This window comes from Magallana gigas, chromosome 9, assembly GCF_963853765.1.
Source record: "Magallana gigas chromosome 9, xbMagGiga1.1, whole genome shotgun sequence".
Lineage (NCBI taxonomy): Eukaryota > Metazoa > Mollusca > Bivalvia > Ostreida > Ostreidae > Magallana > Magallana gigas.
In genome coordinates this window covers 26,049,060-26,073,258 of record NC_088861.1, presented here as the reverse complement: position 1 = coordinate 26,073,258, position 24,199 = coordinate 26,049,060, and the positions used below count along the sequence as shown (strand labels likewise).

Below are 24,199 nucleotides of genomic sequence, written 5' to 3'. Positions count from 1 at the left end.
GTCATTAAAATGTGAATTGAGGTATAATCCACATTGGCAGATCCAGAGGGGGGGTTCCGGGGGTCGGACCCCCCCCCCTTTTCTGGGACATAATTTTTTTTTGAAAACTTGTAATGCCTATTTAAAGGCAATTGTCCCCATTTATAATATAAATACTGCAATTATTTCAAATAAATGCTTTTAAAATTGCTAATTTAAATAATTTTTTACACCGCACCGTAATTTACATGTACATGTATTTCTTATGTGAAAAAACCCTAACGATTTTTTTTATCGAAAAAGGTACTCCCCATCAGCATCCGGTGCTCACATCTTTGAGTAAACATGTGGAAAATTTTAAAAAAAATTAACTAAGCAGTGTCGCTAAAACCACATATTTATAATAACATCTACAATGTATTGTCTACTCTATTTCTATAAAAAATGGATTATAGTTAATTTTATGCAAGTTATGCTATTTTCTGGAATGCTAGCTATACCGTACCTTCATACCCACATGAAACACAAAAGAAAGCCCTTTTTTGTTTTGTTTCCAAGAATCAGAAATTATGTTACAAAATACCGTGTAAGGGGTTTATATATATAAACCATTATGAAAATGCACAACTTTTCAAAACTTTCCTGAATAAGATCGCATCTGTACTAGTGCCGGGTGATGTGGCGCACCCATTATACAGAGGTCACATCAAGTTCCCTGGGACGACTATTGCTTGTACAATTGTATTTCACATGTTCCATCCATTCAGCAGATAAACTATCCCCATTTTTGTCATATCCTATCATTTAGACCTTTATTTTAGAAGGCAACCGATAGAAATCAAAGTCAATAAATAGTTCAGAATTTAACCATCAAAGACATACATTTTTTTTTACCAAAAAATTATTTTTTATAATGGCTTGTCGTAATAAGTCTAAATTATTTTTGGTTTCTTACCGTTTCTTTCTATTAAGCATAGCATAGACGCACGTTCTCATTGTTGGAGACTTGGTTGTTTTTTAAGGCTGGAAATTATGCAAATCTTCCTTACCTAAACCAAAACGCTCAATAATGCCGTGCACTCTGATATTAAAATAGATGTGAAATAGATATTGATGAGATACATGTTCATTAAATTTACGCACGGAAAACGTTCAAAAGGCCTTGTTTATTGACAAATAATGTATTTTGCACGTATTGATTTTCATCAATTGGAACCCCCCCCCCCCCCTTTTCAAAATTGCTGGATCCGCCTCTGATCCAACACAGCCATCCTCAGGGCCTGAACTACACTCCGCTAGGTGACAAATAAAAGTACGTATGTCAATTTTTTTTCCTTTTCACTAAATATACCTATTTCATTTAAAATCAACATTTTTCAAAAATATGTAACCCCTTGACTAAAAAGACCTGACTTCAAAAGGTTAATTTGGATTGATAAATCAGGGACGTATACCAGGGACGTATATATACTACTTAGTATATACGTCCCTGCGTATACTAATATAACAGAATATATATGTCCCTAGATAAATGCATCATATTTAAATATTTTTCAAACCTTCTGTTCCGGGGATTTGGTATTAAAGTAGTGTATAGTGTTGTGTTCAGGCACGTACAATGTAGCGTTGTTTTTTAAAGTGGTGGGGGGGGGGGGGTGACTTATCCAAAAATTCTTGACAAGCAAAACATCGGGGGGGGGGGGGGTACTTTTAACTTCAATTTCACTGGGTTTTTTCCAGACTCCCCTGGTCCCTCCCCTAATGCTACGTGCCTGTTGTTTGAAATACCATTTACAGATAAGTTGTTAAAAAACTATTTCAATGTACGAGTGCAAATTGATCATGAACTACTACTAATAAAATTAATGTAATCAATAAAAATTTCTTTGAAATCGGACAGAAACCCTTTTCAAAATAACCCTTGTTTTCAATGAAATATATATATATATATATATATATATATATATATATATATATATATATATATATATATATATATATATATATATATATATATATATATATATACAGGGTGAAAAAATGACATAATTTGTGCGCGCGGTTGTACAAATAATTACCCCTCCCCCACACCAACCACCGCGCCAGTCGCATGATAATCATGTGATTATGAGCAAGTGCGTGCGCATAGTGATGTTTTGGTAAATGGCGACGTCCACATGACAAGGAACTATATAATCTGTAAAATGAAGTTTAAGCTTTATAGATTAGCTGTTTTATTTGTATTTATGCCATATATTTACACAGAAAAATGCCTGGTTAACAACAAAGACTTTTCTGCCGTTGAGAGGTAAACAAAACTTCGTGAGTCGAAGCATGAAGCAGAACTTGTTTTATAATTGTAGTTCGAATTTTCTCTCTTTATTTGTCTAGTATATCAACCAATTTACCAAGCAAAATCATCTAAATCTTTACATAGGTTGCTATTATTAATTATGAAAATTATGCAATCCACAATACCGGATGGTTGCATACAGAGTTTTAAAAAAGTTTTAAACTTCAGCATTAATTTTATTAATCTATATCAAGGTTTGGTCCCTGGGAGGTGATATCATATGATGGTAACAACACTTACCAAATAAATCTGTGTGGGAGAGTCCCTGCGTACAGTGCAGGGGTCGGGAAACCCAGCTGTCACAATGATACAGTGGTGTGCATGGTCCAAGACGGGCAGGCCTTCTCCCTGGCCAATTACACCAACAACACAATAAATGCTCCATCGAATGATCAAGAAGCAGAGATGTGGATAGTGAGGAACGGCGATGGGTGTCCTGATTTGGCTGGAGAGAATCTGAACAGTATCATCAACCTTAAGTGCGGTAAAACTCTGGTTAGTAAAAACTTGATCATTTTCTTTATGAGTGGATTACACTGTATGTGATTTCACAGTAACTGTAATATGCCAATTTTATTTTCTCTAGACTTTCATAGCTGTACACAAATTTTAGAAAAAATACTTAATTAAATGTTAAATTATTTTTGCATCAAAGAAAATAGATTATTTAAATCTTCTTTTTTTTCACAAATGAATAGGATGAAATAACTTTACACCACTCAGCCAATTTTTATCCATGCAGAGAACCCATAGTTGTGGATATGTCTTTGAAAATGATTCCCTTTAGTTTTGTCAAGTTTTTAAAAGATTACCTGAATGATTGCTTAAATAAGTGTTTATCACTGGTAAAGAGCAAAATATATATGGTAAATTAAAATGTAGATATACATGACCAAGAAATAGATACCCGGTAAAGATAAATAATTGAAAAAAAAATAGAACAGAGAGCAGTATTTACAAATTTTACTTGTAGGGTTTTCCAAAGTTTCTTGAGCATACATACTGCACGTCATACTTTGAATGGAGAACTAGCTATGCCTGTCGGAATATGCCGGTATCTCATCACGAGGTCCCCTGCTATGTTTACAACGAAAAGGGACAGCTGATCGACCTTAGTGCACTGGTGAAGACCCAGGGAGGGTACTTGGTGGACTCGGCGGAGGGATGGGAGTTCTACATCAATGTGTGTAGAGACATCACTGTGACAGCAGGTAAATCAGATAAGTACTGATTTATTGAGATGGTATCATGTTCTAGACAGATAATGTTTTGTTTAATCTAACTGGTAGTTGAATTGACCAAACAAAGTCAACCATTTGCAATATAGATATGTTATTTTATTGGAATAGGTAAGGAGTAATGGGAAAAGTAAGTTAAAAACAAAAAACAATTTTTGACCTTACAGTATTTGTTAACTGTGATGTATAATGATAACGAAATACATGCAACATGCTCTGCCCCACTTTCTCCATCATATATATTGAAATTACTCAAATCAGTTCTCAACTTAAATCCAGAACAGACAAATGCATAAATTTGAAGTAAAACCTCAGCTTTGAGGCTGAGAATTAAGATGAGGAAAGTTGGTGACCTTGAGGTCAGAGGTCATTATCACACTTGACCTTAATTGTTACAGGTACAGGGGACAAAACAGCCCAGTGTCCCCAGGGTAGTGCGGCCTGCAGGGTGAAAAATGACACGTCCATAGACATGGGCCACTCGAACAAGAAGTTACAGGTGGATGCCAGGGGCCACCCCACCCTCACCTATACCTCCAATGTGACCGTCCCTGGCTGCACCGCCAAACCTAAAACAACCATCCAGTTTGTCTGTCCAGAGTCTGGCGGGGTTCGTTTTTCAGTGTTTTTTATTTAATCTTTGCTACTGGTATTTTTTGAATTTTTTTTTGTCTTTTAATTTTTCTAGGAATCTTTTAAAAAACTTATCTAGCAATTTTAAAATGATTTTTAGTACTTGAGTGCTAAAATCATGTTAATTTTTAGCTTAGAGGAAACCTTTTGTTGCTTAGAGGAAACCTTTTGTTGCTTCTATACAGCACAAGATGAACTAGTTATTACTATTAATTATTGGGGTTTTTTTTCGTATGGGAAAAATGAAAAATAACTCACCATGAACAGTTTGTTTCATTTAGAACATTTTTGTCTGTCTCATATGAAAATGAAATATGTATTGTTAAAAATGTTACCTTAAAAATATTTTTTTTTGTTTTGCGTATAGAGTGAGGACCCCCAGCTTGAATTCGATTTCAACTGTGAGTACCGAGTCTTGTGGAAAACGGAGCACGCCTGTCCAGATGTGGCTGTGACTTCATCCACCTGTCACCTACACAATCCACAGAGAAATCTCGACATAGATCTGAGTCCACTCACAAACTCACCAGGTATGACATTGGGAAACTCAAAAAAGGAAGATGTTGAAGCATTTACTTTTCAGGGTTGTCATATGACAGAAAATTTACATCTTAAAAAATTTAAGGTTGTACGCAGATAACCATAACATCTAGTAAGACTGTATTATAAAGTTGCCCCTCTTTTCCATCAAAGTATAAAGATGGATATATGACTTTAAAATAGTGATATATAATGTCTAATAATACAAGAAAAATAAACATATTTAAGATTTAAAAAATAATATTTATAAGCATTCATTACATGCTTCATAATGAACTTCATGGTTAAAAATTATTTTGACATTTTTTTTTTACAATAGCTGATACTGTAGCAGTTACTCTAGAATGAATTTTCCAATCTCCATTTTCTTTGAAATACCACAATACATTCATATGTACATAGCAATAGAAAGCTTAAAAAATTGACTTCGTATAAAAAAAGAAAAAAAGAATGATTTGAAAATTTAGGTATGATTGTTAAGTTGTTTTGTATTTTGCAGGTGTGGATAAACCTTATGAAGTGTATGTGAACGCCTCGGGCCCGGGTTCTCGCCCCATGAGGTACTACATCAACGTGTGCGGAGAGCTGGGGATACAGTGCCCGGACGATGAGAGCGTGAGGGGCGTGGCAGTCTGTCAGACCATGGTGGGCAACTCCAGCTGGGGCCACGTGCTCGGGAAAACTGACCACCAAGAACTCAAGTAGGTTCAGTACAAATAGAATACCACCAAGAAAGTTCATTACACAAACCAGCGACCATCTCTCCGATGTTCTTTAATTTGGATTAAAATATATTATTTAATTTACACAGGTTTATGAATTAAGAAATTACAATTTTTTTAGGTAGTGAAGCTTTAAATAAAATAAAATTGCCATTAAAAATGAATTGTATTTTCATGAAAATTTCAAACCATCTTTCAAATCAAAAGTTTCAATATGCATTTTATCTTATGGAGTTTTAATTACAATTATCTACAAATGAATTTATTAAGTTATTAGCCTGTGTGAAATCTCAAATGACTTGTGTTTTTTTATGTAATTTAAAAAAGTTTGAAGAATTTGAAATGATACTGACCTAAAGAATTCTGCAAGATTTTAACTACATGTATAACATTTTGTTTAATATGTACACCTGACTCTGTTGTAGATATGTAGATGGCCTGTTGACTCTGACTTACAAAGGAGGAGAAAAGTGTAACCACAACCATTTCCAGCGAGAGACCATCATCAACTTCCACTGTAATCACTCCGCAGGTAAAAAGACTGCAACAGTTGTACTTTGTCTTTCTATTACATGGAAAATACAGGTAGATAAATCTACAGCTACATGACAATCACTTGTAGGTGATGATTTGTTACTTGTGTTACTTTTCACTTGTTTTTTTTTTTCCAAATTGATGAAAATAGCTAATGAGAAATGTGAAAGTGTCACGTCTTGTGCATAAATTCTTCAGATTCAATTGAATATACCATTGTACACACTCTCTCTCTCTCTCTCTCTCTGTGTTTTTAAATTATAATATATGTATATATTTTGATGACAAGTTTTTTTCGTCATCCAACAATGAAAACATTATTTTGCCCCCCATTCCTTTTTTCTCTCCTCTAGCTCTCACTCACTCCCTCTCTCTATTGATTATAAGACTTAGTATTTTGATGGATGACTTTTTTTTTGTCAGCGTACAACGGTCAGGGTTGGCCGGTGTTTAACAGGGAGGAGGACTGTAGCTACCTGTTTGACTGGGACACTAAGTACGCCTGTCTGGACCACCCCGTCATAGAGGAGTGTCGCGTCAACCACAACGGAAAGAGATTCGATTTATCTCCCTTGGTCAAACACACTGGTATTTACGTAATTGACATATAAGCCATAATAGTCTTAATCATTACTAAACAATTTTCAAGGATTACATTTTGATGTACATTTGTAATAAAAAAAAATCAGATTAATATTTTATTAATGGAAAATATTTTTTATTAAATTTTGTAAATATTTTACTATACCGGGTATAAGGAATTATTTAAACAGTATAATGCTTTCTTTAATGGTTCATGTGGAATATGAAGGTAGCAACATTGCAGAAAAAAATACACCTAACCAGCATTAGCTTGCTTTGCTCTGATTCTCTAACTATTGGTCGTATTTTGAAGGTAAAAACTGGAACGTGTTGGAGGGTGGGGGCCAAGACGGGCTGAGTATGTACTACATCAACATCTGTAGTGACCTCATCCACAGCGACCAGGCCGCACGCTGCAAGTCTGACTCCTCCGTCTGTCTCCTAGGTAACAAGACCCTGTATCGATGATATAATAGAATCTGTGGTCGTATTATTGTGAGTCATATTGTACATGACCATTGTATGATTGTTTCAGATAATTCTGGGGCACACAGTTTGGGTCGCTACCTCCAAAACCCGACCTTTGACCCGCGATCCAACACCATACAGATAACCTACACAGAGGGAGATTCGTGCCGGGACAACACACAGAAAAAGTCCTCCGTCGTCACATTCATTTGTAAACCAGGTACGCTTCCACCCCCAGGAAATTTTTGATAATTAATTAATGTTTTAGTTTACTTTTTATCTCCCTTTCGACTCTTTGTCATACAGTACATATTACATTTACTACATGTTAGAACATCTCAGTAGGCTGAGTTACTATACATGAAGAACATCTGTGATTTTAAGCCTAGGCTCCGAGTTTGAAATTACACAACTTATCAGCTAAAGATCATATACATGTAGTTCTATCACACATAATGGGACTCACTTGATTATGTTTTGAAGCAGATTTTATCTTTGTCGGCATTAAATGTTTACACATGTGTATAGCCTAGTAACTATAATTAAAATTTATTTCTTCATTTTGTTTGTTAATCAACAACATAATTTGTTTTGACTTTAGTGTAAGTTAAGAAACCAAATAACTATGCATTTGCACACTTTAAATGATGATTTGCTTTGAAAATAACATTAAATGTTCAGTGTGTAGTTGTATGAGAAATTCTGAAACACTGAACTTTAGACATAGCTGTGTGTACTTTAATTTATACAGGAGACATGGACAGTGGGCCTGTGTTTTTGAGACGGTCCCTGGACGAGTGTGTGTATGAGTTTGAGTGGCAGACAGCGGCCGCCTGTGTCCTTTCCAGGGAGACCGGCTCTGGTTGTAAGGTGTACAATGAAGACTTGGGTAATTCACCTGATGGATCTAGTGTTAACACTCTGTGTTGCATACATTGTTCATAGTTCATGTATTTCATCCTTTAAAATCCCCAAATTTACATCTGATTCTCCAAAAACTATAATTTTGTAAATGAAGTGATTCATATTGAATCTTCTGTATAAATGAGTTACCCGCAAAAGTAATTTTTCTTGCCTAAGAACATTTGTTTCAAAATTCATTAAGTCCTAAGGATGAGAAAATTAGTTATGAATTTATTCATAATTTTGTAGGAATAAACTTTGACTTCAATAAGCTACAGGCTGCGGAGGGCCACTATTACAATGTGACAAACGGAGATTACGACTACATCCTGAACCTGTGTGGACCGGTGAAGAACACCCTGTGTGACCAGAAAGCCTCACAGGTGACAAACCCAGGGGTGTGTCAGGTCAAGCATGGAGGGACAGCAGCGTAAGTGTGTCCGCTGATAAAAGCATAGCATTAATATAAAAAATAACTTAGATGACAGTTATGTGTGTGAGTCGGCATGAACAGAGTAGAAAGAATCTTTTATCTTTAGTCACAAGAAAGAAACAATTGCAGGCAAAAAATCACCAGATATATACAATATGTGTAGATTTGGTCATTAAAATTCCATGTGAACTATGCTTAGATATCAGCAGCTGCTTTTTTTATTTAGAAAATTATATTGTAGGTTTACAACTTAGACATTTTTTAATTTCATTGTTACATTGACATGTCTTGCAAATATGAATGGCTCAGGCAAATGTGAATTCATAAATCAAAACATTTGAAATATTTTACCATTTCACTTCCTGTTGTAAACTTTGAACATTCAACTGTAAGATATGATCTTGACAGATGTTCTTGATGCACAATGTTTATTTACTGTCTCTCAACAACAGGGATGCTTTTGTCACTGGACAAGCCAACACTAACCTCACATATTACGATGGACTTGTGAAGATCAAATATGAGCAGGGGGCAATGTACAACAGCAACCCTCCAACCCCGAGACGCACAGAAATCACCCTCATCTGTGACCGTCATGCAGGGCGGGGGTCCCCTGTATTTGTAGATGAAGGGCTGACCAGCAGTGGAACCTATACCTTCGCCTGGAACACAGAGTATGCCTGTCCTAGCAGTCCAATAGAGTGTACAGCCACAGGAGGCGGCAGACAATATGACTTATCTAGGTATGTAGTGGCAGGCAATATGACTTGTCTAGGAATGTAGTGACAGGCAATATGACTTGTCTAGGTATGTAATATCAGGCAATATGACTTGTGTAGGTATATAGGGGCAGGCAATATGACTTGTGTAGGTATGTAGGGGCAGTCAATAATACTTATCTAGGTATGTAGTGGCAGGCAATATGACTTGTCTAGGAATGTAGTCACTGGCAATATGACTTGTCTAGGAATGTATGGGCAGGCAATATGACTTATCTGGGTAGTAGTATCTGGCAATATGACTTGTCTAGGAATGTAGAGGCAGGCAATATGACTTATCTAGGTATGTAGTATCAGGCAATATGACTTGACTGTGTAGGTATGTAGGGGCAGGCAAGATGACTACCTAGGTACATGTATGTTGTGGCAGGCAATATGACTTGTCTAGGAATGAAGGGGCAGGCAATATGACTTGTGTAGGTATGTAGAGCCAGGCAATTTGACTTGGCTTGTCTTGGTATATAGTGGCAGTCAATGTGACTTATCTAGATATGTAGGGGCAGGCAATATGACTTATCTAGGTATGTAGTATCAGGCAATATGACTTTTCTTGGTTTGTAGTGGCAGGCATATGACTTGTGTAGGCATGCAGTGCCTGGGATAAGACTTGTGTAAGTATGTAGAGCCAGGCAATATGACTTATGTACTAGGTATATGTATGTAGAGGCAGGCAATATGATTTGTCTAGGTTAGTAGGAACAAGTGTTTAAAAAATTGTGCATGAGCCAACAACAATATGAATCATTTGGGTTTTCAGTAACAACCAGAATGATACTATATGTGTAGATGAAATATAAGTATGGATATCAGTATAATATTCTGAATTGATTTTGTCATCAAAGTATTAAAACATATAATGACATAAGAACACCTGCTGTATTCCTGTTAGTACTTGCAGTGCTTTGATTTTTGTTGACCAGTTTGTCAAGGGGAACAGATGAAGAGAACTGGGCGGTGGTGGATGAGTCCAACCCTGGCTCCAGGAAGAAGTTCTACCTGAACGTGTGCACCCCCCTGAAGGAGATTCCAGTGGGGTCGGGCTGTAGTCCCTTTGCAGCAGTCTGTCAAACTAGTTACCAGAATTCACAGGTATCATATAGTTGTTTGCATTATTTAAACAAAATCATATGAAAAATCTATCCTTAGCTATGATACTTTATGTTATAATATACATTTTATTGACATATTACTTACTGACAATTAACGCAATCTTTTTTTAAGCACGGGTATGAACGGGATTATTAGTGTACAAATTATGTTATATCATGAATTTTTTAGAATTAGTTTTACAGTACATCTTTATGTATAAATCAGAACTGCCTAAGTGAAATCAGTATTTTTGTACAAAATAGGATTATAATTATGAATAAATATGATTTTTTTTAGTAATATTTATAAATTATCATAAATTAAAATAACCAGATAATGTCCAAACTAGTACAGTGAGATTTTATGTCTATCTGTAGGAACAGCTGGTGTCTGATAACCTCGGGGAGGTGACCTCGGGCCCCACTGTGGAGGGGGAGGGACTGCTGACTCTCAGGTACGTCAGCGTCAAGAACGAGTGCCAGGGGAAGAACTGGACTTCCACCATCCACTTTGTCTGCAAGAAAGGTGCCCTGGTAAGTCAACATTTTCTTCTTTAATTGGAGCCATTTTGGAAAAGAGTTTTGGTTGTATCATAATGATTTTCTTTTTCAAATGTCAACTATTTTGAGATTATATTTAGTATTATTTATAAATTATCATAAATTTTTTTTTTCTGAAATGATACATGTATTTAATTCTTTTCCCCCATCTTTTTATGCATTAGGCTAAAGGTCCCAACCCCCCACAGAAGATAGGGGACTGTGAGTACTCTTTTGTGTGGGAGACCGAGGCGGCCTGCCCTATAGCAGACACGAACATCGAGGGTAAAAACTGTAGCATCAAGGACCGCAACTCTGACTACACCTTTGACCTCTCGCCACTACGTAAGAGTGGGGATCAAGATTTCTATGAAGTCACTGCCATGGGTGGATATAAGATCAGGGTAAGGGACTTTTGTTTACTTAATGAATCTTCAATTTTCTTTAAAAAGGTGGAGGGTTTTTTTTCCCTTACTAGATAAGGTACACAGTTGTTGTTAAAGCAAACAGAGTCACATTTTTTTTTCCATTGAGTAAATAAATGCTCAACAATTTAGTCATATGAATAATTTTTTTTTTAAAATAAACAAATTAACACAGAAAAACTATTTTTGATTTTCTTCATTTCATTGTATGTATAGATGAACCTGTGTGGTAGCATAAAGTCACCGCACTGTGCGGCGATAGAGGGGGCGGAATCAGCTGCCTGTCTGGAGACCGCCGCGGGACTGTCCCAGGGACTTGCCACCCTCTCCCATACTCTGGACTATTCCGAGGACGGCAGACTCATGATGACCTTTGACGGGGTCAGGCAGCAGAATGGTGGGTAGTTAATACCATGTGTGTCTTTATAGAGCTGTTTTACTATGTAAACGTTTTTCATGTATTTCTAACAGATTTTTCACAATACATGTATTTCAAACTTTTGCACAAACTGAAAAATTTAAAAAAGCATATTTTTAAATTATAAAAAGGTTACAGTTAATTCATTATTTGATAAATACCCAGTCTGTAAGGTCATGAATGTTTTGAAATTCTCTTTAAAACGGCCATCACTTCTATATTTACATTTTTGTTATGAATAAGTCATTTTGGGTTTGTGAAATATTTTGCTCTCTATCTAAGGCTATTGGAAGGAAACTTTTAATGATTAAATATTGAATCGTAATACTGAAAAAAAAATCAACAGGTCTGTCTTTTAATAATTAAATTATGGATATCTGAATCAGATAATGAAGTAAACTTGCTCTGCAATGTTAAATTCAATAGTCATCATTACTAATGTAGTACCGGTAATATTTTTTAATATCCTCCAAAAAATGTAGGTCAAAGAACCCAGGTGATAGTCCTGTTCCTGTGCAGACAGAATATCCCCCTTGGGGCCCCCGAGTTTGTCCGGAAGGAAGAGAATGCCTACTACTTCGACTTTAAGACCTCCCTGGCCTGTCGCCCCCAGCCGGTGGACTGTCAGGTTCAGGACGAGAAGGGGACTCAGTATGACTTATCTCCCCTGGCCCGCTCCGGGACCAACTGGCAGGTGTTGGATACTCGGCCGGGATTCTCCGACCTGACTTATTACATCAACGTCTGTCGACCAATCAACTCTGTGGCTGGATCAACCTGTCCAGGTCAGTGAGAGAAAACAAGGTTTAACTCACAGTTAACAAATTTTAAAAGAGTTGTCTATAGATTCTACCTTCAATCATGATGATACTTTTTTTATTTGGACGTTGTTATAATAATTATTTTGCAATTTTAAATTAAATGGCATATTTTTACTCTTTCTAATATGTAATACATGTATAGGGAGTCCGTGACTGTCTATTATTTTTTGCAGATGCAAAAGTTCCTCAAAATACATGTTTGTTTTACATAATGTATAATTATGGTACCTATTTTAAAAAACAATGCATAGAGTGATGAATCTGGCAAATTTTAGTCATGATCATAAATGTGTTAAGAATATCCCCACACAAACAATGCCCAGTATTAATCAAGAAGTGTTATTGCATCTTAACCTGTAAGTGAACCAAAGTGTGCTTTGTCTTCAGGGGGCCCTGTAGGGGGGTGTCAGGTGTCCACCTCGGGCCGTGCCTTCAACATGGGGTACATTCAGTCTCAGCCGGTGGTGGCAGGGAACGGGACCCTCACCCTCAGGTACATCGGGGGCGACCACTGTCACAAGGGCAAGCCCAACGAGGCCCCCCGCAGCACCAGGATCAACTTCTTCTGCTCCCCTTCAGAGGTCAGAGTTCAAAGTTCAGCTGGCTGGGTTATTCTGTGGCTGCTCATCTCTTTTCATTTGAATGTTTAAAAACTGTTTTCATTTGAATGTTTAAAAACTGGCTTTTGACCAATTCTCCGCTTTGCGTCAAGCAATATTTCATCCCTCGGGGGCTAATATAATCAATGTTGCCCTCAACCTCAGTCAATATTTGTATTATTATAATGTTTTGTGTTACTCTGTTCACAGCACAGTCCGGCCTTTGAGGCAGAGACAGACACCTGTGAGTACATCTTTAACTGGCTGACCCCCGCCGCCTGTCCGGTACAGGTAAGTCACTGACCGGTCAGCTCTCAAAGACAGCTTACTGGAGTCTCTTATGGTACTTCACGTTTACTTCTTATATTTCAAACTTTGAAAAACAATATATTCAAGATAAACCATCGCAAAGGTTTTCCTAAAATTGCCTTCACCAATGGCAATTTCTGTTGAATTTTAGTATGGAATTAAGGTTTTTGACAAATATGAAAAATAAAATTGCCATTATAATGGTTTGTAAAGAGCATTCTTGTTTAATATTGGCATAAACATTATTGCAGCATGACATACTTGACCATTTACTAATTATTCAACTCTTGTTTACATAATTATATTTTTCAACTGCTAGTTAGTACAGTTAAGATAATTATTAGTAAGCGTCTTTGCTAATCATGAATCCTTGTGCTTTTTTCCAACAGAGAATTGTGGGTCAAAACTGTGTTGTGTCAGACCCCCTGTATGGCTATTCCTTTGATTTCAATAAACTCCGCAAAGCTGATGCTAATTATCTGGTGACGTCTGTGGAGTATGCATACGAACTGAATGTGTGTGGTCCCCTGGTCAAATCCAGCAAGTGCACAAACTCCTCCATAGCATCCTGTCAGACCAAGCCAGCCGACAGCAACTTCCATTTTGATGCAGGTATGTTTAATGATGTAATGCACTGGGAGATGGCATCTTAAAAAGGAAAAGGAATATGGGGTCAAAAGTCAAAAAGAATGCATTCTAATCTATGAAATTTACTAAAAACATTGTGCATTGGCTATTCGGTACATACCACTGGTGAAAAACTTATCAAAATGCTGTACTTTTAGAATAGTAAATCATGAAATTTGCTATTTTAAAATTTGCCTTTAAACTTAATATAGATATTATGATTCATTTTTGGATATCATGAACTCACATTATGTTCATAATTATTGATGCTTAAGTGGAAAAAAGTTGTAAATCTGCTGAAAATAGTTTTCAATGTATTTATGTGAACTGTTAACCTAGGAAACATTATTATATATTAATTATGCGTATTAGCTTTGGCTACTTTTTATTATGTTTTTATTTACCAGTAATGTTAATGAAAACTACATTGTTTTGTATCACCTAGGTCACAGCAGTAGCAGCCTGGTGTACGACTCAGGGGAGATAACTCTGACCTACGACAACGGACACCTCTGTCACCAAAAGTATAACCGCTCCACCGTCATCACCTTTGTCTGCGACCAGTCCAAAACCGGTCTGGCGGGTCCCACCTTCCTCAACGAGACGGAGGACTGTGTCTATCAGTTTGTCTGGCCCACCGCCCAGGCCTGTCCCCCCTTCAAGGTCGCTGACTGTGGGCTTAGAGATCCCAGCGGGGGGCAGTACGACCTGTCCAGCCTTTCCCTGAACGATGACAATTATCAGACCATTGACCACGTCGCCAAGAAGAAGTACATTTTTAACGTGTGTCGCTCGCTTGTTCACCAGAAAGGTGGGTTTGATGTGTATAACAATGGACTTAAAAAACGCTGAAATATTCTTATTATACGTGTAGGACTTAATTGCAAATCTGTTGCAGTCATATGACGGGTTGGTAGGGTGTAGTGTTTTGAGACCGATGCGTAATTTGACATGAATCTTTTTTTTTTCTTTTTCTTACCTGTAAATAAGCTTTCCCTTCAATATTTGTGTAATTACTATTAATTATAAGTTGCTTCAAGTTGATGGATTTTGGTCATAGCACTTTATTGCAATATCACAACATATAAAATTTTGTCGTTGTCACTTCTGTTTTTACCTGAGTTTACAAACCATCACTATTTAATCCTGTCTCGAAATATAATTGTATGTATTTTTAAATAATGGGATAAATGATTAATTTTCAATGATTTCTTTCAGGGGAGACCTGTCCCTTCAATTCAGCGGCCTGTATCGTTGATCTCGGCGTCACAGATCCCAAGTAAGTGTATATTCCTATCTACAAGAATGTCGGTAAGACTTCCCAATATACATTACATCACTCCATATGTACATGATAATAATGCAACTGTGAATATGGAAGTACATATATTTGTCCTTTATGGGAAGAGTAAAGGGCTTTCACTAAAGATATACAATAGTCATGTACTTGACATTTTATGAAGAAATTTGTTGATACTTCATAGCACTCATATCGAAGCTGTATTTTTAATGGGTTCTGATTTCAACAAATTATTAATATTAAATACTCTTTGAAAATTCTCAATCTTTTATAATAATTATAAACCTTATTGCCTATCAACAACTACCAGGTATTTAAAATGACTTTTAATGGCTATTTTGTTATAGGAAGAAGTTCCACAACATAGGTGAGGTGAGCGAGCAGCAGGTACAGTTCCTGGACGGTCACCTACAGCTGGTGTACACCAACGGGGAGGCGTGTAAGGAGGACCCCACCAAACACGTCACCACCCGCATCCTCCTGTACTGCAGCAAGGACTCCATTGTAAGCTCCTTTCTGACATACATCATTCATGCTTGACCCAGGGATGATCAGAAATATATTTTAATTTGCAGAGGTGGTGGAGATGTAATGTAATTAATTTGAATTTTCCAGGGAGGGTTGGGACCTCCCCCCCCCCCCTTCCCTAGATTTGTGCCATTAACTCTGTAGTCACTTCAATGATGAAAGGTATTGCAAGGCTTATAATTATATAATGACTTTCCATATTGAGGATGATTATAGATTTACCATTAATTTTAAGGGGTTTTTTTCTTTGTTTTTCAAAATCCGTCCAGGATATATAGAATTAAGTATTTTGCTTCTGTAATCATCAAATGTTCTGATGGGAAAAATTTAAAATCAGATGTGTATATGATTTTGTACTTTAGCAACAATTTTTTTTAATTTGGGAAAATATGATATGATAAGTATATGATCCTATTATTGTGTTGTTCGTTTCAGGACACCTCTCCGGCGGGACACTTTCAGGTGGGGTGTGAACACAGATTTGTGTGGCAGACGGCGGCCGCCTGTCCCATTCAAACCTCCAAGGGCGATGGAGCAAACTGTACTGTCACTAACCCCTCAACAGGTCAGTGGAGCAATCTACACCCCTCCACTTGTACAGACCCTGAAACGTACTACTTCACCACACACTCGCTACACGCTCGCCACACGCTCGCTTTACAGTTCACACGAAACGCTGAACGGTTTACACGAAACGCTGCACGCTTTGCCTGAAACGCTAAGCGATTTACACGAAACGCTGAATGGTTTACACGAAAAGATTCTTGCACGAAACGATTTGCTCGCTTTTCACACGCTTTGGACACACTTTTATCCTGATCGATTCGGGTGCTCTCGGATTTTTACCTTGAATCTGTTTGTAAGAATTAATTTTAAGAAAACACGAAATAATAGAAATACTGATAATAGAAACATATATGTACATAAGTATTGAATTGATTAATAATTAATAAATTAATTTGGTACATAGATTTAAAGGAAAAAATTATTTATTCACAGAATTAGCCAAAAATACTACTTCTATAAATATATTTATTGCTCAAGAGAAATATCCATGATTCTAATTAGTGCCGCAAATAATAAAAATTCCAGAGAAAAAAGTTACCGTAACACAATATTCAATATCAAAAAAAAAATCCGTATGATTACAAACTGAAATCGGTTTCAGTATTCGGCGGGATTTGTTTTTTCTTCTCATATTATTATTTTTATTGGGTTCAGAGAATTTGATGTAAAAATACTAACAGTAAATAAACCTGTAATCATTTACATTGAGAATTTTGAAAATTATATAAAATAAAATTAGTCACATAAGTTAGAAAAATGCTATAAAACAACCGTTTATTTTTTTTATCTCGTATCATTCGCGTAAATAAATGTTCCGTACATAAAATCACAGAAAAAAAATCAATCAAGTACCATGCATATAAAGAAGATGGGGGAATAAGATGGCGCAAATGCCTTTTGGGTTTAGTAGTGAAATACAATTTTGAATTTATTTTTCCCAAATTAACTCTATTCAAATATCTTATAATACAAGTTTGCAAAGGCAAAATTTCTAACAATAGTCAGTTTTTAATATATTTAACAAAAAATAAGAAAAAAAGTATATTGTCGGAAATTTTGGTGGTATCGAACCCGTAACATAAAAACCCTAGATATATAAGTTTAGCTTATGTTAGGTACTCTAACCACTGAGACATTTCAGACACAATAAAGTTGGCTTTTTAAATATCATGTATGACTTTGGCCACGAACTACCGGACTTGTATTATTTTTTTTAAAAATGTTCAATTGTTGGGATATAAAATGATATTTTTAATATATAGTGGGTCATCTCTCCACGTTTTTGTTGATTGAAATCGCTTTGTTTTCCAATAGACCTTAATTAGACAATGAGAAAAATATGGAGCACAGACCCACTCTATAAAAGAAAATGCCTTGAAGTTCTAAGTAATGACAGTATTTGCAGCTTATACGCCTGTTTGAGTCAACATATTCCAAGTACCTATAGGTTAAAAAGCAATGATTCGTAAAATATATATTGTTTTATATGATTTTTTTTTAAAAATTCAGATTTATTGATACTTTAATTTTTCAGTAGCCTGTCCGACCGTGTATGGGCATTTTACACACCTTATCCACCCATCTTCTTTCCATAATAATTAATTGCATGTGTACATTGTAGGAAAATTTCAGTACTTGTTGTTTTCTGTTATCAGTGTTTAAATAATTAAAACAATAACTTGTAGAAATATTTTTAATCGGGATTCAGAAGAATTTACTTACCGCATTTTATAGAAATGAACAGTATATTTTCTTTCTATGTTAACATTTAATTTTGTTCAAATTAATGTTCAATAATCTATCATTTAAATTGTGTGCATCATCAAATACTGATCTCGACTACCTTGAAGTCATTAAAATTTCTATTGGCTATTGACAAAAGAAGAGACGCGTGACCATCCAATGAAAACGAATACACAGTTTGATTGACAGGTTCAGCCAGGTGCAGGTCTACTTGATGTCCGAGGTTATGTGTGCTGGTTGTACACAGCCGAATAGTCTCAGTAACGTCTTCTTTCAATATGCGTACCTTTATTTTGTTCGTTAAAAATTAATTCAATTTTGTAAAAAGATAAGTATATCATTTCTTATAGATTTTTTTCACGAGAATATCTACAAAGGAGTTTTGCCAATCACAGTTTAAAGTAATGTTTAACACGAGCGCTATTTTGAAACAATTAAATTGTCAGAAAGTTCGGAATGAAATCTGATGAACGTTTTACAATGTTCTCGCATGCTTTGCCCAAAACGATTTACACGCTTTGCCCGAAGCGCTGCACGCTTTGCCCGAAACGCTAAACGGTTTACACGAAACGCTTCACGATTCACACGAATCGCTAAACGGTTTACACGAAACGCTAAATGGTTTACACGAAACGTTTCTCACACGAAAGTTGCACGCTTTTTTGGTGTAGTAGTATGTTTCAGGGTCTGTAGTTAAAAAATTTCTTGTTTAATTTAGCTCTAGATTTGAGAGTGTAATGATATGCGTAAACGTATTATAAAAACTTAAATACTATTGCAACGCTTCTCTGTTTGTAGGCTATGCTTTTGATTTGAGTTCCCTCAAACGGTCCGAGGGATACACTGTGGATGACAGGAAGGACCACAAGTTTACCCTCAACGTGTGCGGGGCGGTGGCTGGCACCACCTGTGTGGCCTCAACAGGTACTGTTTTGTTTACATAGCATAATACATGTAGTTACATATAGACAGATGTAATAGGTTTTCTCTCCATTCTGTTATAATGTACTTTACCCATACATCATGCGGGGTGGTGGCCGGCGCCACTTGTGTGGCTTCAACAGGTACTATCATGTTTACTGTCATAGCATCATAGCTACATATAGATAGATGTCAGTAATATATTTCTCTCTATTCTATGAATACCATATTTTTCGGAAATTAGGTCGATACTTTTTTTTCCTGACACGTGGACCTCGCCCTATTCATCACTTCGCCCAATTTATGTTTTTTTTTTTGGCTGGAAAATTTGATATGAAATTTTGCAAAAATTTATGCAACCCTCCAATAAAATCATGAGTGTTTACTATAATACTGCTTGAATTTCTGTGTAAAAATCGTATGGATTTTAATCAATATACTGTAGTAATTTATCATTTAAACAAAATTAAATGTAAATAGATTTATTTCTTCTTATATTTCTTACCTAGATCACTGACTGAATCATCTTTCGATTATTATTATATGCTATCATGCATTTTGATCGTGTGCATACGATAAACAGGAAATCGATTTCGCGCGGTTAAAGTGCATATTCAACATAAAACTTTCGATGAAATTTTAGCCAGGTGTCTCTGAAATCAGTCTGGGTAGCGCTTACTTTGTTTATACACAGTTGAACTCTCGGCACGTGCTACTCATGCCCGCAGGCTTAAATAAGATCAGAGGTTGACTCGTGTGTATATACACAGTAAAAAGTCGCACAGAGATACAGGGTGACATGTGCTACCGTAGTCATGCCTCCAGGCTAGGTTACTATCCCCCGGTTAACACCAGTTTGTACACATGGCAGGGAAGTAATAAAAAAACGATCTTTAATAAAAAGCGGCCGTACTGAATTAATTGGGTAATACTTTGAAAATTTTGATGCAATTTCAGACATTTTCTTACGATGTTTTCAAGAAATACATTTTATTTCCCTTTTGTTATACCCCCGCAAACGAAGTTTAGGGGGGTATATTGGTTTCACCCTGTCCGTCTGTCTGTCCGTCCGTCTGTCCGTCTGTCTGTAGACGCAACTTTGTCCCCCCTATAGAATTTTTTATTACTGCATGGAACAGTTTGAAAATTTGTACATATGTTGAACACCATCTGAAGATGTGCACCTGCAATTTTTTTTAAGATCAGACAAGATTTAATGATTTTATGACAGTTTTCATTTTCCTTATTCTATATATTGTACACTAATGTTGAAAAGTAAGGGAGGTAATCCCTACAGATTTTATTAATTAATTAATAGAAAACACTCTAAAATATATTTATATAAATACATCCAGATGGAGTTTTTTGTCTTTATGTCTTAATTAATAAAAAAAATATATTTTTTATAAATAGTCTTCTATCAACTGACAATGCAAAGTTTTTGTTTGTCAATGATAAATTCTTAGGAGCTAATAAGAACATCAAAGACAAGTGTGGCTGAATTCATTTGTCCCAAGGGAGCCATTATCTGAGCCATGGTTCAGATGGAGCATGTGTTTAGGGGAAATTGATAATCTGTAAAGTGGGTGATGGTTTTGGGACTATTTTAAAACTGTTTCATGCAAACCAAAAGGTCTATCATTATAAGGAAATAAATAATATAATTATTAATAAAGAAGTTAAACTATTTTTAGAGGTTGTTTAAATTTATTTGTCAATAAATTGATGAAGTGACCCTATTGGGCATTAATTTAAATGAAATTCAAAATTACTGATATGATTGTAGTGTTTTGGCAATTATAAAATTGTTTGTAATATTAAATTTTCTTTTTTTACATATTTTTACATAGTATGGTAATTATGGTAATGTTTTGGGAGTTTATTAAATTTAACAAGTTCATCAAAGAAAATCATAGTCCTATGAGATCAATTTTCTGATATGGAGTTCCATTGTGCCATAGGAGAAAGTGAGGAAAATTTGAAACAACTAATTGCATCTGTCAAGACTCTTATTAGAAAGATATTGAAAGTTTTATCAACAGAAGAGCATTGCTTGGCTACCGGTATTTCTATTCACTGCAAAGGGAGGGGTTATTTTCATTTTGTTGGTTTTTCTTTAAATCAATTAAATAAAAATATGATCAAATACATACATTTGTAAATGTATTACTGTTATAGATATGTATTTACAGTGAAATTCTGACAATTTTGATTTAAATTTTTCTTTGTTAACTAATTTTTTTTTTTTTTACAATTCTAGAAATTTTTTTTGTATGTGTTCCAAACCTTTATTATTCAATTCAATTATTTGTCCCATTTGAAATTAGCCTAGCGGGGGTATTAGTCCCATTAGGACAGTTCTAGTTTAAAACTGTGAAATAAGATTAAAGGCTACTATATGATAACCTTGTTGGTTTAACCATTTATTCATTAGAACTAGCGGTAATTTTTTGACCAATTCTTCGAAGTCGACCTATTTATACTTTTTTTTACTTTTTAGCTAAAAACGGCCTCCTTCGCCCAATAAACCGTATTGACCTAATTTTCGAAAAATACGGTATAGTGTACTTTAACCGTACTAGACTTTGACCCGTGCGTGCACGGGTTGACTTGCATATCGGACAGTTACAAAATAGGTACATCGACACACCTTATTATTGACATTTACATTACAAAGCTTTTAGCCTACAATACTGCTATTAATTTCACTACTCTTTCCTTAGTTTGAATAATCCTAACTGTGTCTTGGGAAAGGCCCTCACCAAAGTTAGAATGCCTCCCTTATACCCGTAATGTAGCAGAAAATTGCAGAATAACTTTTGGAGAAAGTTAATGAAGTTGCCTTGAAAATAACAGTCAAGTTCATCAGAACAAACCTTTTTGAGACTGCAAATACCTTTCAACTAAAAATTTTAATCCATAGAATGGAAGAATTCAACACCTTTTCACCAACGTACACGTATTTTCTTTGTAAAACTGGGTCCGTACGATTATCATAAAACATATTCTATCTTCACTCTCCTAACAAATATAATGTAACTTTTTTGCATGTAATCAAATATTTGTTGTCATCACGAAGACAAAAGTAAGTACTTAGTTAAAATGTATATTTGTTATTTTATACTTTCTCTCATATGAAATCATTAATATATATGAACAGAATATATAGCAAAAGTCCAATGAAAATTTACCCGTATTATCATTTCTGAGTTTATTCATGCAGATGAGATATTGTGGAAACATAAACTAAAGATCCCGTTAGCGTGAATGTATTGCGCAAGCGCAAGATTGTAAAATCCAAAAAATCCAGGTGATTTCCGGGATTTTTTTTTTGAATTTTCGTTGGTTATTAATTAGCGAAGCTTAACTTAGAAAAAATGAAAACAAATTGGTAATCTTCAAGTACCGATGATGTTTAAAATTTGTAAAACAAATGACAGTATTCTTCCGATTTTTCGGTATTAAAGACCAAAAATTTGAGTCTATTATTTTAATATAGTAGTATAGATGTATTGTTGCAGGTACTTGCCAAGTGGAAAAGAAAGGCGAGATGAGATCGTTCAACGCTGGGAAGTGGAACGCCAACCTCCAATACGACGACGGCATTCTGTTCCTGAATTACTCCAGGGGAGACAAATGTCATAACAACCAGTACGAGCGTAATGTCATCATCAGCTTCATCTGCTCACAGGGGGCGGGGCAGGGTCAGCCCGAGTTCATCGCTGAGACCGGCGACTGTACTTATCAGTTTGTCTGGCACACAGAGTTAGCATGTGAAGAACAGGTACTTACAAGTTGTCGAAGTTTTCTGCTCTCCCACCCATAAAATATCGATTTTTATTGAATTGATTCTGCCCTTCAATGGTTAGTGTAATTATATTAAAAATAAGTAAGAATGGAATAAATTTACAGTTCAGATTTACCTTTAGTTAGTACACTTTCATAGAGCAACTTTGCAAAATGATTGAAGTTATAGCACAAAATTAATGATATTTTTAATTTATTGTGTATGTGCCATGAGACTTTTTGAGTGATTTTTGTTTTGGTATTTTTTTTGTCATAAAGGTCAGATGCTCTGTAGAGAAGGATGGCTACACAGTAGATTTGTCTCCCTTGATCAAGATGTCTGGCCATCACCTGGCAGTGTCTACCGCAGGACATGGGACAGACACAGATGGCACGTTTTACATCAACATCTGCAGGCCTCTGAACCCCATATATGGCAAACTGTGTCCCCCAGGGGCCAGTGGTTGTCAGGACAGAGTTGGAAAGCCACCCATTGTAAGTCAGTCAACTAAACAGAAACTGTAGTTGTATGGCTGTATATTAATAAGAAAAAAATTAAACATACATTTAGAGAGAGAGAGAGAGAAAGAGAGAGAGAGAGAGAGAGAGAGAGAGAGAGAGATATGGGATGGCTTCAAGAATAACACACTCTACAATGTATGTACAGTGTATTTTGTCCTAAATTGGACATTGAGGACTTTTTGTCAAAATCTCATTGAGTGTAGTGAATATAGACTAAGTCAGCTATTGGGTTACCATAGCTTTTCTTGCACATTATATCGGAAATCTTTTTTTTTTCCTTTTTAAAAAAATCAAGTTGATGAATCGGTGTTTTTTTTTAATTAGTGCACAATATTGCTATCTAAAAAACCCTTTTATATTGTGTTTTTCAGAGTTTAGGTAAAGCTAGAACCCGACCACAGCTGGACCCCGTGTCCAACAAGATTGTCCTTCTGTATGACCATGGATCTCCCTGTCCGTCCAACCCCGCCGCCAACATCACCTCCAAAATCGTCTTCAACTGCAAACCAGGACCTTTAGCTGTAAGCTTCAAGCTCTGAACATTTTAAAATTGTCAATTGAATGTACCTATAATACCCTAAGGATAATAAAATGGTCAAGGACATGTGAACAGTATTTTCAGCAATTTTAATTATACTATTTCAATTTCTTGGTGTTGCTGAGTATTCTAGTCTTTGAATACATGGCTTGGTGTCACAATCACTTCAGATAAAGCCTCAGTCTTTCAACTTTTTTAGGTTTTGCTGTTTTTGTACCAGTTTTAAGCCCTATATGTATCATTTTGGGGTACTCTAGTCTTGGAGTACTGGTACATGGTTGGGTGTCACAATTTCTCATGATA

General features: G+C 35.7%; 1 protein-coding gene across 1 annotated transcript in view; it reads left to right on the top strand.

The window, feature by feature from the left end:
- Positions 1–2,123: 2,123 nt before the first annotated feature.
- Positions 2,124–24,199, top strand: part of LOC105339958 (cation-independent mannose-6-phosphate receptor) — a 34,849-nt gene continuing 12,773 nt past the window's right edge. Inside the window, exons 1-29 of the mRNA XM_066072024.1 lie at positions 2,124–2,287; positions 2,527–2,827; positions 3,306–3,543; positions 3,969–4,180; positions 4,571–4,733; positions 5,243–5,444; positions 5,891–5,997; positions 6,423–6,587; positions 6,895–7,026; positions 7,117–7,269; positions 7,801–7,938; positions 8,202–8,382; positions 8,838–9,128; positions 10,085–10,253; positions 10,631–10,786; positions 10,978–11,196; positions 11,434–11,614; positions 12,118–12,420; positions 12,844–13,037; positions 13,266–13,346; positions 13,754–13,976; positions 14,437–14,802; positions 15,210–15,270; positions 15,639–15,795; positions 16,255–16,384; positions 18,928–19,053; positions 22,572–22,834; positions 23,116–23,331; positions 23,730–23,879. Of these exons, the coding sequence (XP_065928096.1) occupies positions 2,157–2,287; positions 2,527–2,827; positions 3,306–3,543; positions 3,969–4,180; positions 4,571–4,733; positions 5,243–5,444; positions 5,891–5,997; positions 6,423–6,587; positions 6,895–7,026; positions 7,117–7,269; positions 7,801–7,938; positions 8,202–8,382; positions 8,838–9,128; positions 10,085–10,253; positions 10,631–10,786; positions 10,978–11,196; positions 11,434–11,614; positions 12,118–12,420; positions 12,844–13,037; positions 13,266–13,346; positions 13,754–13,976; positions 14,437–14,802; positions 15,210–15,270; positions 15,639–15,795; positions 16,255–16,384; positions 18,928–19,053; positions 22,572–22,834; positions 23,116–23,331; positions 23,730–23,879 (5,409 nt within the window). The 5' untranslated portion in view covers positions 2,124–2,156. The remainder of the gene's footprint in view (positions 2,288–2,526; positions 2,828–3,305; positions 3,544–3,968; positions 4,181–4,570; positions 4,734–5,242; positions 5,445–5,890; positions 5,998–6,422; positions 6,588–6,894; positions 7,027–7,116; positions 7,270–7,800; positions 7,939–8,201; positions 8,383–8,837; positions 9,129–10,084; positions 10,254–10,630; positions 10,787–10,977; positions 11,197–11,433; positions 11,615–12,117; positions 12,421–12,843; positions 13,038–13,265; positions 13,347–13,753; positions 13,977–14,436; positions 14,803–15,209; positions 15,271–15,638; positions 15,796–16,254; positions 16,385–18,927; positions 19,054–22,571; positions 22,835–23,115; positions 23,332–23,729; positions 23,880–24,199) is intronic.